Source organism: Pagrus major, chromosome 18 (genome assembly GCF_040436345.1).
Source record: "Pagrus major chromosome 18, Pma_NU_1.0".
In the NCBI taxonomy this organism is placed as follows: Eukaryota; Metazoa; Chordata; class Actinopteri; order Spariformes; family Sparidae; genus Pagrus; species Pagrus major.
The window spans coordinates 16,050,900-16,069,213 of record NC_133232.1 but is presented as its reverse complement, the minus strand read 5'-3'; the positions used below and the strand labels follow the sequence as shown (position 1 = coordinate 16,069,213).

General features: G+C 40.7%; 1 protein-coding gene and 1 long non-coding RNA gene across 2 annotated transcripts; one reads left to right on the top strand and one right to left on the bottom strand.

The window, feature by feature from the left end:
• Positions 1 to 370: 370 nt before the first annotated feature.
• On the top strand, positions 371 to 4,575 carry LOC141013186 (uncharacterized). The gene is made up of 3 exons (XR_012180427.1): positions 371 to 471; positions 1,510 to 1,583; positions 1,702 to 4,575. It is a non-coding gene; the product is annotated as an uncharacterized lncRNA (long non-coding RNA).
• A 3,218-nt stretch (positions 4,576 to 7,793) lies between these two features.
• Positions 7,794 to 17,402, bottom strand: nod1 (nucleotide-binding oligomerization domain containing 1). Its single transcript, XM_073486793.1, has 12 exons — positions 17,349 to 17,402; positions 16,413 to 16,609; positions 16,100 to 16,274; positions 13,388 to 15,200; positions 13,181 to 13,264; positions 11,968 to 12,051; positions 11,779 to 11,862; positions 10,629 to 10,712; positions 10,461 to 10,544; positions 10,287 to 10,370; positions 10,110 to 10,193; positions 7,794 to 8,814 (listed from the first exon to the last, which is right to left on the bottom strand). Exons 2-12 carry the CDS (start codon positions 16,587 to 16,589, stop codon positions 8,742 to 8,744), a joined length of 2,826 nt encoding a protein of 941 aa, XP_073342894.1. The 5' UTR covers positions 16,590 to 16,609; positions 17,349 to 17,402; the 3' UTR covers positions 7,794 to 8,741.
• Positions 17,403 to 18,314: the final 912 nt, after the last annotated feature.

The window sequence follows — 18,314 nt, the reverse complement described above, 5'->3', positions numbered from 1 at the left end:
TGATTTAAGAGAAATAAAAGTAAAATGTACATAAAATGTAAGGATATATAATGTTACGCAGGAGTTTACTCAGTTAAGTTCTTTCTATGTAACCAATTTCATTTTGTGAGAAGATGAAGCCTTTTGGGGACACCAGTTTAGAGTTTAAGTCTTGTTAACTAAAGACATTATATGTCCTGTACAGTACATCTGCAAATCGACATGCTGATCTTGTGTTTTTTTGGTAAGTAGAGCAGCAGCAGTAGTAGCAGCAGCAGTAGTAATGGCAGAGATCTTCATTTGTCTGTTTTTTTTAAGTGTCGTGTATTGAAGGTTCCTATAATCCTAACTCATGCCTATGGTGTGATGTGTCTGCTGTCTTATAGAGGACGTCCTGACCAAGGATGCAGGAGAATGTGCAATCTGCCTGGAGGAGCTGCTACAGGGAGACACCATAGCCCGCCTGCCCTGCCTCTGCATCTACCATAAAGGGTATGAAGCGCTGTTTAGAAAAAATACTGCATTACTTTACTTCTTTCCCTTAATATAAGGAAGATGTACTTGAGTGTTATTTCTGTAGTGGTAAAAAGAGAAATGTGTATAAATCCTTCCATTTACATCAGGGTAAATATGGTAGCATTATGTTAAGTAGGGTGTTCAGGAAAACTTTGTTTGATGACATGACTGGAGCCAGTGTTGCAGTCTTGTGTTTACCAAAGATTCAACATGAGTATTTGTTAAATCATGTCAATTTAGTTTTATTCATATAGCCAAAATCACAAATCATGTCGCCTCAGTGGGCTTTACAATTCCAAAGTGTACGGCATCCCCTGTCCTTTGATCACCTGTTGAAGATACTGTTCTTAATACATATATGAAGGTAATGTTTAAATGGTAGATCACATTTTTTACAAGTCTGTCTTTAAACAGTAATCAGGTGCCTATATGAACATTGGAACAGGTTTTGCTTGCTGTCCTCATTCCTCCTGTTTATACCGGTCATTCCTTCCATAAAGTACTTCTGATGTAAGTGATGGAAGACAAAATCCACAGTCCTTGTTCTGTGTGAAAATATTTTCCAAGTTTTTGTGAAGATGATATGAGGCTTCAACTGTCTGAGTTAAACAAATGTTTAGTGTATCTTGCAACGGTAGACTTGTTACTTTGTGTTCATTCCCTCCAACACACCTCGGCTCAGATGAACTGTCAGAGCATAAATGAAGAGGGAATTTTATACTGAACAGACTGTGACTTTGGATATGGATACTTGATTTGACCGAGCTTCTCCATTTTAAAATGAATGCAATTTTTTTTTTTTAAGTCTGAAACAGAGGTATTTACACTTGCAAGTTTACAGTAGTTTGACTTAGATCAGCTGTGACAAATTTAATATCAAACATTGTATGTATTATGACCACCCTTCACCACTAGGTCTCAAAACAAACATTTGTAGGACTTCATTCAGTCTTATTATCTATCATTCTGTTTCACACTTCTTACTCATCTCTTCTTCCTTGTTTTTTCTCCCAGCTGTATCGATGAGTGGTTCGAAGTGAACAGATCTTGTCCAGAGCATCCATCAGATTAAAGCTTTTTTTGCACAGGTAAAGTGTTTGCGGACATCCTAGATTGATAGATAGGTAGATAGGTAGATATTTAGTTTTCTCCTAGTCATTTGTGTATTGTTTTTGTTAATTTTCTCTGTTGGTTGTTTGATGACAGGTACTCTACAAGAAGAGTGATCTACTAAATGAAATGTGGATCCAGGGAGACTGCTGGACACTGTGACCACTGTGATGAGTTAACCCATCCCCCCACCCCCACCTACCCATTGATGTAGTACCACGGTGTGCCAAATCTCATTTAAGCAATCTTCAGGGATACAGATGTTTGAGTTGCACACTGTACGTCTGAGACTGGACCGACTGATCTCTCACCTCACATTCTCTCTAGCCCTGACACTGAGAGCCACACAGGACTTTATGATGGGCGGCCATTGGACAGCACGTTAGCTGATTCAGGAGGGGGGGGGGTTATCCCTCCCCATTTGACTCTGACTCCCCTTCCTTCAACATCAGTGTCTACCAGTGCCTTGTTGTTGTGATGCCCAGCCACAGCAGGGCGGGACAGAGGAGTCCAGACTGTGAGCTGAGTCAGTCCAGTCCAGGAGAAATGAGACAGAGACAGAGACATATCTGTCTGCATGAGCAGCTCGGACATATGCAGAAGTAAAGCTGCTGCTAAATTGGTGCCAATCAACTGTGAATATAATTTAAAAAACACACACACACACACACACACACACACACACACTCAATCATCAGTGCTTTTCAATCATATACCATGGAGGAGAGGTCCTCAGGTACAAAAACCTGCCCCCAATCTGAGAATGATCCCCTGTTCACCAACCTAAACCCCAAGAACAAAACAGTTTCTTGTTTAAACTAGATCCTTGTCATGTTATAAAAGATATGTGAATGAGCATATGGAAGGTTCTTATTATAACTACTTATCATGTTATGAGGAGAATTTTCTTCTTTTAAAGAAATACATTGAAATTGTGACATATCAAGATAGAGTGACATGTTGTACAACAAGAAACGTTTGTCTTAGAACTGAGTTGTTTGTGTGTAGGATTAACAAAACAGTATAACATGGAAAATCTAATTTTATAACATGAATAGGATCTCATAACAAGATACAACAAGGAAATTAGATTTGTTCTTTGTTGTCCAATTTGCTGTGGTTTGTGTTACTTCATGGAAAAATAAGTCTATTCAAGGCTGATATAACTTGAATAGGCTGCATTTCATCACACTTCAGATGCTATAGATATGATGAAACTGGTTCCCACTCGTGTTTTGAAGTTCACTTTTGCTGTATCTTTATTCTTTTGAAGAGCAGAAAAGTAACAAGCTTAAACCTCATAGCTCATCCTCCCCACAGTGATTATCACAGTCCACAGGTCAGCAGCATCACATCAGGAAACAAGGAAACCACATGGCTTTCATTGACTGAAATTAAAGTAAATTAATAAATAAAAGGAAAAAATATAATGCAATTTTCTATTTTCATTTCTTTTACTCTTTGTTTTTCCATAATCCCTTATTTAAATCTATTACAAAGAACTTTTAACTGGATATGAAACAGTCTGTATTTAATACTGATGCCTCTAAGTGACCTACACAAGCAAACTAGACCATCGGCGATCAGATTGGCTACTTTTGTATTGTTAGTATGGTTAGTCTTTTTTTCAATCTACTATTATTTATCAATTTTAATCTTGTGCAAACACACAGGGACACACATACAGTGATTTGATCCACAGTCCTGCCTATGGTTTCACACTCTAGTCTAGAGGTGGCAGTAATACACCAGGATATGCTGTAATGCACCAGCAAAGGCAGTGAAGAACAGCGCAAGCTAGCACACATATGAATGTAAGCAGCTCAGTTCAGCTCAAATATTTTTTAAAAAGAGGAACGAATGCAACACATCTGTTAGAGCTCACACAATATTGGCAAGTAAGACTGAATGCAAACAACTTTTTATAAATAACTCCTTTATAACATTGAAAAATAAAGCTACATATAACACCTTTAATGTGATCCCACATGGTTTTCTATGTGTCCCATTTGTGTCCTCCCAAGAGTTTTGACTGTGAAAATCACTGAGCTTTGTGCTTGTTACTTCTGTGCATAATGAAATAGTAAAGATAAAGCATACGTAAACTTTAAACACTGTTCTTTTAAATATTTGGGGATGAGATTTTATTCCTTTATAAAGAGTAGAGAGATGACGAAGCAAGAGACAGCAATGTGACATAACATGAATCAACAAACAAAAATCTTTAGTCAGCAGGGTGCATACCAGATAACTGTCATTTAAATGACAGGTTTTGCCGGTTTAAACACACCAGGTAAACTAGGGTGAGCGTAGTGATCCTTTATTGTAATGTTAAGTGCAACAAGCAACATTTGGTCCCCATGTGACCATTGGTTGCACTAAAACTCTTTAGTGACAGCAGGTAATGGGAGAGATATGTATGGCTGTTGTTATGCTGGAAGTCATTAACTTTCATGGCTAAAACTACAGCTGACTTGTCTCTGGTCCTGGTAGCTTTAATCAAAACTTAATTTAAGTGCTTTCCTTTACACAGACCCAGCATCAAGTAAAGTCAGCCCAGGCACTGGCCGAGGGGATGACTGGACCTGTTCCTTTGGTTTTCATGGGGTCAGGTTTGCCAGAAGACCTCTACCACGAGTGTACAGACTTCTATCAGAACTGTATCACAGTTAATTTCACTGACAAGCTCATCACCAATCAGAGAATATACATAAATTCATCAGTGAAATCAGAGTGTGGATGCAAAAGCTCCAATCGAACTTGTCACCTCATTCCTCCACAACCTTTTTCAAGCTTCAGAACCCAGTGCTTGTCCCACCACCCTGAAGACTATTTTTATACTGGAAAAACAAAAAAGCTGCTCACTGTTTCCATAATAGCAACTTTAAAAGCAATCTTATGTAATCCAAGCCTCATGTGGAGGGCATGATGAAGTTTTCATTCAAAAATGTTGGTTGCTCTCTTTTCTTACATTCAGTTCCTCTGTTTTTGTCTTTTAAACTACCTCCAGGTAGTGGTAGTGACAGTAAAGTGGTACTACTACTACCATTTTTTTATTCCTCCACTTCTGGAGTGTGTAAGGCTTCAAATCATGCTATACACATACACATTATTTGAAATCTAAATATCAGTCAATTCATGAATATTTAGGATAGAACATACAGTATATATCAGTGGTATCCAGCCACCCAGATGCATGTGTGTACAGATGTTTTTCTAGCCAATCAACAAAGCAGCTGATTTTCCAGGTCCTGTGAACTATGTGGGTTCATTATGGGACATTAGTACTCAGTCTACAACGTACACGCAGCGTCAAACTCCATTCTACATAAAGAAAGGTACTAGTAAACTGGAAGCTCTCATATATCAAACATTTTCCCTTTATATAGCTGAATGTCAATCAGTCACTCTATAATGTCAAAAAAGAGAGCTGCTAAATAAACAGTAAAATGGTAACTCCACCAATTTTACACATTAAAGTCTAATGGCTAAGTTGCGTTGTCGGTAATGTAGGCGCCACGTTTGGAAAAGCAGACCACAGCTCCAGCATTGCACTCCTATAACACTGTTGGACTCATTACAGACAGTTTAAAAACAAATGATTAAAATCGATACAGCACAACCAGAGATGTCACCGTTTAATCCATGCATTGTTCTTCCTTTTCAAAACCTGGAACCTACATTACCCACAATGCAAGTTAGCCACTGAGTGACATCAATGGAAGCCAATTATCAGATTATATGCAGATTCCTCTGGAGCCACAAAAGGCATGATACTACTTTTTTCACATAAGCAGTAGTACTCCCTAAGACTTGAAAACACACTTTAAAGTGTACAATTGGTGGAGTGACCCTTTAATACAGATATATAGTGAGTGAACCAGGAACAGTCGACAGGTCCATGGCTGCTGAGGGCACTATAATATTTTTACCCCACGTCAGATTTGAAATAATCAAAATAAATATGAATACATTTCGATCTTTTTGATGTAACTATTGTTTTACAATCAGCCTCACAGAGGAACAATGTAAAAGCCTCCCCTGCTCTCCCTGCTGAGATCCATTTCAGAGTTTGACTGAATGTAAAATCGGTTGCATGGACCATTGCTTTTCCCTTTTTTAAATCTGTCCTCCAACTTCATGGAAGTGCAATACTGAACGATTATCTGAGTATCCCTTTAAAAGATCTCCATCCTGTATGTATTTATACTTCACACTGTTTATATTTTTACAAGTGGTGTCATGCTCACGTTGGGATAACGGTGATGAATCTGTTTCTGGGTCACTGGAGGAAAAACTGGTGAACTTTGGAGTTTTTGCATCCACCAGCCACACAGAGATTAGTTGAGCCCTACAATACTATCCCACCACACGGTGGTGCTATAGAGTCATGTAGTTCTCATGTTGTTCTCTGCTGGTAGCAACAGTCTCAACATTTGGCTGATTGATGGACATCTCACAGGGCTGCTACTGTACCTCCATCTCTCACTTTAATCTGACAGCTATTATTACTGATCATCATTTTCATGACTGATCATACAGGTTATTTCTCTGAGCAGGTCTGACACTGACTAGTGATGTCTTTTCATTTCTATATGTGAATTTTAGAGGAAAGTGTAACAAATCCGGCCTTAATAGATATAATTATGACATTACACCTACAGTAGCAAAAGAGAAAAGATTAAACCGTTAAATTAAAGATAACAATGGAAAGGTATTGAGGAAAAGGCAGCTGTTAAATTAAACCATAACAAAAGAGGTGGAACTTTTGATGTAAGAACATTTTGGGGTGTCCATTTTCTTGAAAGCTTTTTGAAGCTTCCAGCCACATCACATCTCCTTCCTCAGTGGATAGAGATGCTTAGTTGTCATGGAAATATACTGTTCTTGAACCTGTCTCTCCAGGCTTTCACTGGACAATATCAGATTCCTCTGTTTCTACATGGTTTCGACACAAATGTCACATGATATTTTGCAACTACCACACATCAGGGCTTCCCCATTTGCACATACAGTAGGAAATCCCCTGTATACTGTGTTCTAGGTGTTTGAGCCACAGCAGTGATTTGAATGGAAGGCAGTGGTGTATTGCCTCAGTTCTGGGACAGACTGGTCTTTGAATTGTACTGGGTGTGCGAGAGACACTGAGGATACTGCCCTAAGAGAAGCCTTATATGAGCTACTTTAGAATCAGTCAAGCACTTTTTAGCATTGTTGTAATTTATTTGTTGCCAGTTCTGAGCCCCAGCAAACACCACCTAATGAAATGTAACAGAGAATGTGTGAATGTGACTGATACAGACAGAAAATCATAACAAATGTAAAACATGTTGAAATATTTCTTCTCTGTAAAACTATGTACAAAAAGCAATTAAGAGTGAATCCTTTGGATACCAATCATTCTCTTGTACTTGTTGCATTTTTATGTTATATTTTGTGTTTGAAGCTAATCCAAATTTTTTGAGTAAAAATCCAGCCGTCTAATCAGCCTTACAGTGTCATACTCTACTTATTTTTGCAAATACACATCTGTTAAACATGGAGCTTAGTGCAAGTTAAGTCAAGGCTGTTACTTTGTATATGAGCTCACTTTTTTTCAGTCAAGACAGGGTGATTTGTTGTAAGGACTGATAATGATTGTGATGGTGGTTCAATTATCTACACAAGGTAGGTGGATTATAGGAGCACTTCATTGGCTTTTACATGTAAAAGTCCGTTTGCCAGTCATTAGTAGTACTACACATCCTGTATGTGGGCATTTACCAGGGTGGAAGGTTCAAATAAATGATGCTATCAAGCATTATGGGAAATTGAAGGATCCAGTGTTTTTGGAGCCTGACCCATACTAGGGACTGTAACAGGGTGTCTACAGGTGTCGGACAGTTTTTATGCTATTAAAGACCTTTTCAAGATCATTTTCATCCAAATTCAAGACAGATTTTTGACAAATCATTTTCTCATTCAACCATTAAACTATGTGTGATCCCATGCAGAGGAAGGTCTTGTGTAGGAATAAGGTTTTTAAAATGATTTAGGTGAATCTACATTTTGCCAAAAAGTAAGTGCATTAGTTTCAGTGGGAGGTCCAAAAGAGCTTGATCCATTTAGAAAAAAAAGAAATAAAAAGTTGGATAAATAAAAAATTGATAAAAATATTTGTAGCAAATAAGACCTCACAAATTCAAATGTAAGACAATTTAGGGACTTTAATAAAACTGAATTTAAGACAATTTAAGGACCTGTATAAGTCAGGGTATCTTAGATCTGATATTTCTATTTTGATTTATTTATGTTGTCTGTCATAAGTCCCCTTACTTTATGGAAGTATGGGGACTTATGGCAATAGTTAAAAATAATAAACAACAAAAGTATGTTTCTGCAAAACCACAAATAAGTTGAAATTTTACATTTCTTCATTCTTCATTTTTCAATTTACACAGAATGACACAGATCAGGAGTACAAAGAGAGTATTGAATGGGAAAGTCTTCCTTATTGAACTAAGCTCAGTGTTTTGTTCGAGTAGAGTAAGTGTCACCGGAGGCCATCAGCCTTTTCACCACCATCAGGGGAAATGCATACACTGTCATTCAACAGAATACATTGTCATTGGGATTCACTGGCCAGAGGGTGTATATCTCTGCACAAACAGTAAATATTATAACAATGCTGTCTTCACACTGAAGTACATCACAAGACACATTCAGACAGCTATGTAAAAAACAGTACCTTGAGTAACAGTCATAATAAATAAAATAGTTAATATATATATATATATATATATTATTGTATTCAAACAAAAACAAAACTGGATACAAAGGTTCATGAAAAAGGAAGTCGTTTTCTTCCTCTGTTCATTGTTGCTCCCACTTCCTTTTCCCTTAACAGTCACGTAAACCTGTTCAACATTTTTCCACATTTCATGTAACACACAGGAACATGATACAGTTTCTTTTGTGTAAAAATGGCTTCATCAGCAATCAATGATGCAATCAATGTAAAGTGATTCCTGATAGTGTGACTTTGCGCAAGCAGACAAACACTTGTACACAGGTGAAACAATACATGCATACAGTGAACACACACTACACCTTTCTGCAATACTGAACACATGCACATTTCTCATTTGAGTGCCCAGTCAGTGGAACCGCAGCCTTTTCTCTGCCTCAAACTGTTGCTCTTCCTCTGTAGAGACCTGGTTTCCTTTCACGCTGCGGGAACAAGATCAGACATTCACATTCAAAACACATTTATACACTCAGAGGAAGAACACATGGAAATGGACTTGATCGATACTACCAATACACTCTGCCTTTTGAAGATCGAGTTTCTCTTTTCTACATTGTATCGACATATTTGTATTAACGAGTACTCTGATCGATAGAGCTGTCTAAAAATGTTCTGTTGTCTTGAACACATGCAAGCCTTCTTCTGTTCTGTTATCCTGTTGTGTGCACAACTCATGTACGCGCAGCTCACCCCGATGCACACCCTGACCACCAGTTCAATCCAACATCCGGCAATGATGGCTGAACAAAAGAGGAGCATCATTTGAAGCTTTTTTACAGCTGTAAATGAAAATGTTGCGCAATTTGATGCGTGTACAAGGCTGTTCACTACTGTGGCTACACCACAAACTTATTTAAAGGCATAAAAAAAACATGAGAAAGAGATCTTAGAGCTGCAGCAAAGAAGGGAGGAGAAAGAGGGAAATGCCTCATCAGCACCAAAGACTTTTCAGAGTCAGGAAATATCCAGGCATATACAGTGAAATAAATGTCGGCTGTGTGAAAGTTACAGAGGCGGAATGGGCGGACAGCCACTGGAGGTAGTATCAGGGCTGCAGCAGAGGCGAGACAGCGTCTGTGTGAATGGAAAAGCCGGCAGCGCAGGACAGGGGCGTGTCGGTCTGATGGTGTTCACAGTCTAACCGCTAAACAGATCCTTCACTCATCAAATTAAAGAGAAATGTCCCATACTTCAACCCACAGAGCAACGTTACAGGACCAAACAACAGTAATGTGGTAACTGGTAGTGTCTTTGGCAACTATGAGGAAAAAAAATATTGCAGTTATACTTGAAAAAGCCGAGAAAAACAGCGTCTGTCCCCAGCAGCAGAGCCAGGCTGACCGAGACTTCAGTGAGCTTTCCCCCAGAAAACAGCATCCCTCCTCATGAGAGTCAAAATGACTGAATGAATAGAATGACACACTGGAGCGACTTTAAGCCGGCGCTGCTTGGTTCAGTGTGAACAAACAAAGGTGGCATAATGGCGAGCCTTCTTTGTGGAAATAAAGCGGAATCTCTGTGTGACAAGGGCTATAGCCTCACTATAACTGCTAGGCTGAGAATTTTCTGTAATTTTCTGAAATGTACTAAAGACTGATAGAAATTAAGCACTGAAGGCTGCAAGACATCTGTATTTAAAGTTGCTCCACACCATTCAGAGGCCCCGAGAAACAAAGAAAATGCCTGAGAGTTGGTGTGAATTATAGCTGACCCTCACCATATCTCTTTGATTGTTGAGTTGTGAGTGAGAGCCTCAGCAAGCTGTCTGATCCCGTCCACAGTCAACTGGTTGTTGATTAACCTGCAGACAAACACAAAGCAGGGGAGTAACAATCGATGTCTGACTCGACAGGTCTCCTTCATGGTGATGTGGTCATGTGTGTGTTTTCCTTACCAGAGGTGGCTTAAACCTGTGTTCGCTTGGACCAACTCAGCCAAGTGTGGAGCTGCATCATCAGTCAACTCATTCTGCACCAGCCTACAACAGCACACGCATGTACTTATATGAAAAGAGTAGTACTGTTGGAACACTAAAAATCACTTGGCTCTAACAAAGTGACCTGCCTACCAGAATATCCTGAGGACGCTGTTCTCTTTCAGTGCTTCTGCCAGGCACTTTCCACCTTCCGAAGTGATGCAGTTGGCTGAGAGACTATAGACAGAAACCGAAAAGACTATTTAATCAATGAGTTTAAATCAGTATTTTTATTGCGTTTGTAGGTAGCTGCGGTCTCACCTGAGGTTGGTAAGCTTTGGGTGGTGCCTCAAAGCTCCTGCAAATGCTTCTGCTCCCTCATCGCTGATAGTGTTCCCCCACATTCTGCAAGAAAAAAACATCAAATCTGTCATCAGAGCTGCGTCAAGAAGCATACAAACACAGAGGGGTGGCCTTACTTGGGCCAGTGTTGTCCTCAAAGACACACACGTCAAAATTAAACAAGTCAAACAACTCCTCTCCAAAATACCCCACTTTAGCCACACATGTTTTTTTGGCTGTAGTCTGTAAAGTAAGCCAAAACGTGGACCTATTCTAATGTTTTGTCAAATTTGTACAGTCTAGTACAGTACAGTAAAGTACAGTCCAGTCCAGTACAGTACAGTACAGTCTAGTACAGTACAGAACAGTACAGCCTAGTACAGTACAGTCCAGTACAGTACAGTCTAGTACAGTACAGTCCAGTCCAGTACAGTCTAGTACAGTACAGTACAGTACAGTACAGTCCAGTACAGTACAGTCTAGTACAGTACAGTCCAGTCCAGTACAGTCTAGTACAGTACAGTACAGTACAGTACAGTCCAGTACAGTACAGTCTAGAACAGTACAGTCTAGTACAGTACAGTCCAGTACAGTACAGTCTAGAACAGTACAGTCTAGTACAGTACAGTCCAGTCCAGTCCAGTACAGTCTAGTACAGTCTAGTACAATACAGTACAGTACAGTCCAGTACAGTACAGTCTAGTACAGTACAGTACAGTACAGTCTAGTACAGTACAGTCTAGTACAGTACAGTCCAGTACAGTACAGTCTAGTACAGTACAGTACAGTCTAGTACAGTACAGTCCAGTCCAGTACAGTCTAGTACAGTACAGTACAGTACAGTCTAGTACAGTACAGTCCAGTACAGTACAGTCCAGTCCAGTACAGTACAGTACAGTCTAGTACAGTACAGTCTAGTACAGTCCAGTACAGTCTAGTACAGTACAGTCTAGTACAGTACAGTCCAGTCCAGTACAGTCTAGTACAGTACAGTACAGTACAGTCTAGTACAGTAAAGTCCAGTCCAGTACAGTCTAGTACAGTACAGTACAGTACAGTCTAGTACAGTACAGTCCAGTACAGTACAGTACAGTGTGATAAGAATAGTTTTACAGAAGCGACGTCTTACCCCACATCAAATATAGAAGTGCTCTTCTGAATTGCGCTGGCCAAATACTTCCCACCAACAGCAGTGATGTTGTTTTTACCAATCCTGAAGACAAAGTAATATCAACATCAATTTAAGAGACATAGGTCCATGATATATTACTTGTTTATAATTATCATAATTTTCGAATTTATCTTGTTAGTAACATACTTGACAACTCGCAGCTTTGGGCATTCCTCAATTATCTGAGCAACTAGCTTGGCTCCAACATCTGTGATGTTATTGCTGTATAGCCTGAGGGCAAAAAGATCAATTATGGTAATAAATATTCTGTTTTACTCTCAGAAAAACAAGAAAAATGAATTTTATGAAGCGCTGATGCTTTTTGTGTTAGCACTCTGCCTTTACTTGCTAGTGAATTTGATGTACCGCTAACATTTGCATAGAATAAAATCACATCAACTAAATACTGTATAATGATTACACTATAGAAAGCTCTATAGGAAACATTCCTCTTTTCAGGATGAAGGAGACAAAATCTCCACAGCAACTGAAGGCATTTATTTCACTAAAAACTACTGATATTAATACAACTTTCTAGTTGGATAAATAGCACTACAGGTAAAAGCAAAACTATACATTTTTTGATTTTGGGGTGAACTGTACCTTGCAATGTAAAATGTACAAGTGCAATTTAAGATATTCGTACTTTGCTTGAGTATTGCTATTTAATGCTAGATACCATGCCACTACATTTGTTTTACAGCAACAGTTAATAGTTACTTCTCAGATTAAGATAAAAAAAAAAAGGCAAATGTTAATCTTATAAAACACAAGGCATTTTTAAAGATATAACTAGTGGTTCCCAATGTTTCTAGCTTGTGATCAAATAGAAAAAGTTGAGGCAGCTAGTCACATTTCAGATGTCTAGAAGTTAGCAGTTTCCAAGACACATTTCCCAAAGATTAGAGAGAAGTTCATCAAATTAATCACATTGCAGAATCTTATTTTTTTTTTTTTATCCAATAATCCTCTCACAACAGATGTATCTCGTGACCATTCAGAGGGGCTCGTCCCTTAGGCTAGGAACCGGTGGACTAAACTGCATCTACAGCTCCACCTCAACCAGCTACAAAGGTAAAATGCTCTTGCACATTGATGCCTCATTGATGCATCAGTATTAACAATCAAATAACGCATATATAAGATACTACTTCAGGCACAGGAAACATGCACAAAAGTATGGGTGCTTTTCATACTTGTACTTTGATACTTGAATGTGTACATATTAGACTGTTACATTAGTTATTTTATTTGAGTAAACTATCTGAATACTTCTTCCACCACTGATGTATCTTGAAAATGAGTGGAATGCAAACTACCTAGTGTCAAGTACACTGTAACAATTAATATGTATACTCACCCCAAGACCTCCACAACTTTGTGCTTACATAGCTCCTCTGCAAGAACCTCAATGCTGCTGTCAGTCAGGCGATTAACACACAATCTGCAGAGGAGCAGTGTGATTAGTGTGATACATCAACTGTACTGTATACCTTATAAAATGTGTGTTAATATTCTTCAAAACAGATTAGAAGGTAGTTCAAACCATGTTTATATTTATACTTACCTCACTACTGTCATTTTACAGAAGGAGGGCTTAAGCTGCATCACCCCATAGTCACTAATGTTGTTGTTGTCCATGTCTAGCCCTAGGAGTTTCTGACGGTGCTGCAGAACAAAGTTGATGGCGGTGCAGTCACCTGAGAACACGTTACAGTAACCCAGCTTGATCAGGCCGGCTGTGATACCTCTGGCTGTCATCTGAGCAATATCTTTGCTCCCTGTCTCAAAGATGCACCTCAGCGTCCACAGGAAGTTAGGCATAACATGGACTTTCTTGCCCTCTCCACTGTCGTAGTGGGGTAAGCCACGGAGGCTGGACTTCACACTGGTGGAAAGGTAGGATTTCAGTAAGGCCTGTTTTTTCTTTAATAACACCGGAGGTACCAGATGCTCCATCAGGCTGCGTTGAGCCTTTGACAGCAGTCCACACAAGAACAGATTAGTGAACTGGAGGTGTTCGTTAGTTGCAAATGGCTGCTTTTCACTGGGCTTTGAAGAGTCACTGATACAAGAGTGAAAAGGCAGACAGGATGAGTCTCTTTTCCTGCTGCACTCTGTGAAGAACTTGAGGATGGAGCTGGCAGCAGCCTGCTCGTCCAACACAAGAGCAAACGCAGCCAGAAAAGACTGGAGGGTGATGTGGATGAACTCAAATGTAGCAGGGCTTTGACTGGCATCACACACGCTGACGGGTCTAAGAAAGCCCAGGGGCAGGTCCTCCTCTGTCAGGCCACACACAGTGACCTCCTCCTGGCTGCAAATGAAGCTACCTCTCTCCATACCCTGAAGTGCGAGTTTAGCGAAAGCTGCGAGAGGCTTGAGCCCCCGTTTAAATGTCTCTGAGGCACACCGAGTGCTTTTCTTCAGCAGAGAAGGTGCAGGTGAGGCTGAGCGGCTTAGGAACACCTCTGACAGCAGGAGGAAGATGTCTGTGAGTGTAATGGAAGTTTCAGGCAGATGGAAACTATCGTGCACAGTGTTCAGGTGCCTAAAGCTCTTGAATACAATCCAGCAAAACAGCGGGGTGGAGCACAGGCCGCACAGGTGGGGGTTAGCATCCAGCTGGACTGACAGCAGCTCTCTGTGCTCCTGCTCCTTAAAGTGCAGATCAACGTAGGTTTTCAGATGAGTGGGGGAGAAGCCCCGCAGAGCCACCTTTTTTTTGATCACTCTACTCTGGATCTCAATCCCTGTCCGGGCCGTCAGCACCTTCTGGGAGCCCTTCAGTAGTTTCCCACAGAGCAGGCTGATGAGCAGCTGGAGGGGGTGTGCCTTGTCTTCAGGTGACACCACCTCAGGTACATTCATCAGGTCCAGATCATCCTGGATCTCATCATAGCCATCAAATGTAAAAATAATCTTCTCAGGGAAGCGCAGGATGTAATCAAACACATCATTGTCTGGATCGTGATCTGGGTAGCAGTTGTATTTGAACAAAAGGTCTCTGAGGGAGACCTGCTCGGTGTCCTTGAAGATGCTGAACATCCTGCAGCGGAACTTAAAGAAGAAGATGGCGTCTGTCTGCAGCTCTTTCTTGGACCAGAGGTTCTGGAGCTTCTGAAGGAGGATGGATTTTCCCACACCTGCGTCCCCCATCACGTAGATGGTTTCCCCTTGGGGATTGAAGGCAGCATGGTCTCCCAGGAGCTGGTCCAGACTCTCCAAAAAGCCCAGACTTTCATTGGAGTCATTCAACAGTTCCATCAGTGTGTCAGTGTACAAGTCCTCCAGGCGGGTCTCCTCTCTCTGGCCGTATGACATGATGAAGTTGGTGTCCTGGCTCATCTCATGCCTCAACTTTGAACAATACCTGCTGACTTAGAGGAGGTACACAGAGAATTAGTGAAACTTACAGTAGAAGCTTTTAGACAATTAATCCCTCAGTCTACAAAATGCATCATAATTTCACAGAGCCCAAACTGATGTTATCAAATGCTTCTTTTTTCCCCAACAGTCCAAAACCCAATAATCTGACTATAATGTCAGGATTGCTCAGGAAGGCTATGCTGTGCAAATTTCCTATGTGTGTATTGTTTCACATATTGTGTCACATACACTGACACCTTGCCAAGAGTATTTCCCAGGCAACATTTATTATTTATTTTTAATGTACAGCTTAAGAATGACAAGACAGACTCTTTATGATCCCTATATGAAATACATTTAGCAGTGGTGGCAGGATTCCAGTTTTTAGTTGAATTGGGGAATGTGTAGATGTTGTGTTGTTGTGATGTGTAGCTGTATACCTATAAAATATATGTACGATACTATGTGCAGGTAAAAGTGCTGTAGAAGTTTAAAATGACTGATGACTGATGTTCATATTATTCCACCATAACTTCCTAGTCTCTACTTGAGCTGCAATTCTCAATGATGTAAATTGGCTGGACTGAAATGCAGAAGCACCTCTCATATCAAAACAGCCCCATTCAATCTACATGCATAATAAACTGGTAAGTGAGTGTATTTCCAAGCAGTTTGCAATCTCTAACCATTCTATCTAATATCACATTGTCAGCAAACCTGAGTCATGTTTTCCTCATTTGTCAACAGTTTTGATGGTACACAGTGTTGTTTATCTTACAATAGTCTAAGAGAGCAAAACTAAGACTGGCCTAACTCTTCTTAATGACACGAACACCCTCCCATTATATCTATGAAGCATAAAAAGAACATATTAGTGGCACAGAGCACCATTAGTGACTGTGATACTTACTGGGATCTGTGTTAACCACTTTCATCACCGCTGTTTCATTACTTGGGTTGTAGTTGATCTCTTTCAACCATGGCTGGAGGTCTATGTATGCATCACATACTTTATATATGATGTAAATAAAATATTCACAGGCCTCCTCCCCTTTGCACTGGACAAGCTCCAAGATTTTTCGCACCTAAAAAGATTGTAAAACAAAAAGTCAGTGTTGGTTAAATTTCCCAAACTTTCTACTTCATATTGGATATTCTGATGATTTTGCTGAATGACAGTGAAACACTGACCCCCAGTGTTTCACTGCCTTTTGTTTTCCTACCTGCTCTGTCTTTGTGGCAGTTCTCTGTATGATCTCAACATCCTCTTCACAGAGGAAGCCACAGGCCGACAGGTTGTCCAGGATGCACTGAATGCTCCTCAACCTGGACACCAGCAGCTCTCTGTGGTAGGTGAGGATGTCGAGGCACGACATCTTGGCTTCTTTGCTCTGACCCATATTTACTGCCCACCAGTCAGCTGTGTGGGATAACATGACAGGACAGGTACACTGTACTATGAGCCGTTAAAGCAAAAGATGATCTCACTTAACCCTATAAATAAGCTCATTTTAGACATCCAACAATGAGTCAATTACAATGAAAAACACATAATAACATCCAAAGATAATTGTGTTTTCGTGAGTAGAGACAATATGTTTAGATGTCTGAATAAGAGCCCTCATTAGGCAGGAGGCACATGACCGGAGCCTGAACATATCATATCACATGTCATATCAGCATACAGTAAATACACAAATACAGCGTGTGACAATAACTTAGTTTGACTTGACAGCAGTCCAAAGGTTGTTTACTTCTCTCTGACAGCCTAATGCTGCTAGTTAAGTCGTTAAGTAATAACCAGTATTTGACCACAGTTCTCCTTTTGTGCCACAGCAGTATCCTTAATCCCTTCATCGTACCTATTGTTACCAAATGACGCACCTCAGTAAAGAACCGGTTAGTAACGTGAATCAGACATCTGAAATCCTTTGTCATAATTTACTATGAACTGTCAATTGTCATAAATGTCTTTCTCCGAATTTAACTCCAACGACTTGCTGAAAGAACACCGGAAGTTTGCGGCGAACTGAAAGTTAGGCATAATAAAATAGCTTGTCGCGTCATTAGCCTCGGCTAACCTGTGTTTGTTTTGCGTGTTATAAAAGCGAAGTGAAGCGTCACAAACATAATGCTACGTAATAAAAAAGGACTTCTACCATGTGTGGAGTCCGCACCAAAGCCCCGTGAGCACTGACTTTCACATAAACAGGAACCAGCTATCGTTCAGTGGCATGAAAGCTCAGTGAGACACTTTCTGTTCACCACACCCACCTACCCGCTGACAGCCGTCCAGAGGAAGCTCTGCTGCAGCAGGGACAGTCTTCAGCAGCAGGGACAGTCTTCAGCAGCAGGGACAGTCTTCAGCAGCGGTGACAGTCTTCAGTAGCGGTGACAGTCTTCAGTAGCGGTGACAGTCTTCAGTAGCAGGGACAGTCTTCAGCAGCGGTGACAGTCTTCAGTAGCAGGGACAGTCTTCAGCAGCAGTGACAGTCTTCAGTAGCAGGGACAGTCTTCAGCAGCGGTGACAGTCTTCAGTAGCAGGGACAGTCTTCAGTAGCGGTGACAGTCTTCAGTAGCGGTGACAGTCTTCAGTAGCGGTGACAGTCTTCAGTAGCAGGGACAGTCTTCAGCAGCGGTGACAGTCTTCAGTAGCGGTGACAGTCTTCAGCAGCGGTGACAGTCTTCAGTAGCAGGGACAGTCTTCAGTAGCAGGGACAGTCTTCAGTAGCAGGGACAGTCTTCAGTAGCAGTGACAGTCTTCAGTAGCAGGGACAGTCTTCAGTAGCGGTGACAGTCTTCAGTAGCGGTGACAGTCTTCAGCAGCAGGGACAGTCTTCAGCAGCAGTGACAGTCTTCAGCAGCAGGGACAGTCTTCAGTAGCAGGGACAGTCTTCAGCAGCGGTGACAGTCTTCAGCAGCAGGGACAGTCTTCAGCAGCAGTGACAGTCTTCAGCAGCAGGGACAGTCTTCAGCAGCAGGGACAGTATTCAGTTCAGTATTCAGTAGCAGGGACAGTCTTCAGCAGCAGGGACAGTCTTCAGTAGCGGTGACAGTCTTCAGCAGCAGGGACAGTCTTCAGCAGCAGGGACAGTATTCAGTTCAGTATTCAGTATTTTCCACTA

Coding starts and splice junctions, on each gene's coding strand:
- nod1 (XM_073486793.1), bottom strand. CDS start 16,589: ATGGGTCAGAGCAAAGAAGCCAAGATGTCGTGCCTCGACATCCTCACC. Junction 10,713..11,778: donor ACTTCTATATTTGATGTGGG/GTAAGACGTCGC, acceptor TTTTTCTTGCAG/AATGTGGGGGAACACTATCA. Junction 10,194..10,286: donor ACAGGTTTAAGCCACCTCTG/GTAAGGAAAACA, acceptor GTTTGTCTGCAG/GTTAATCAACAACCAGTTGA.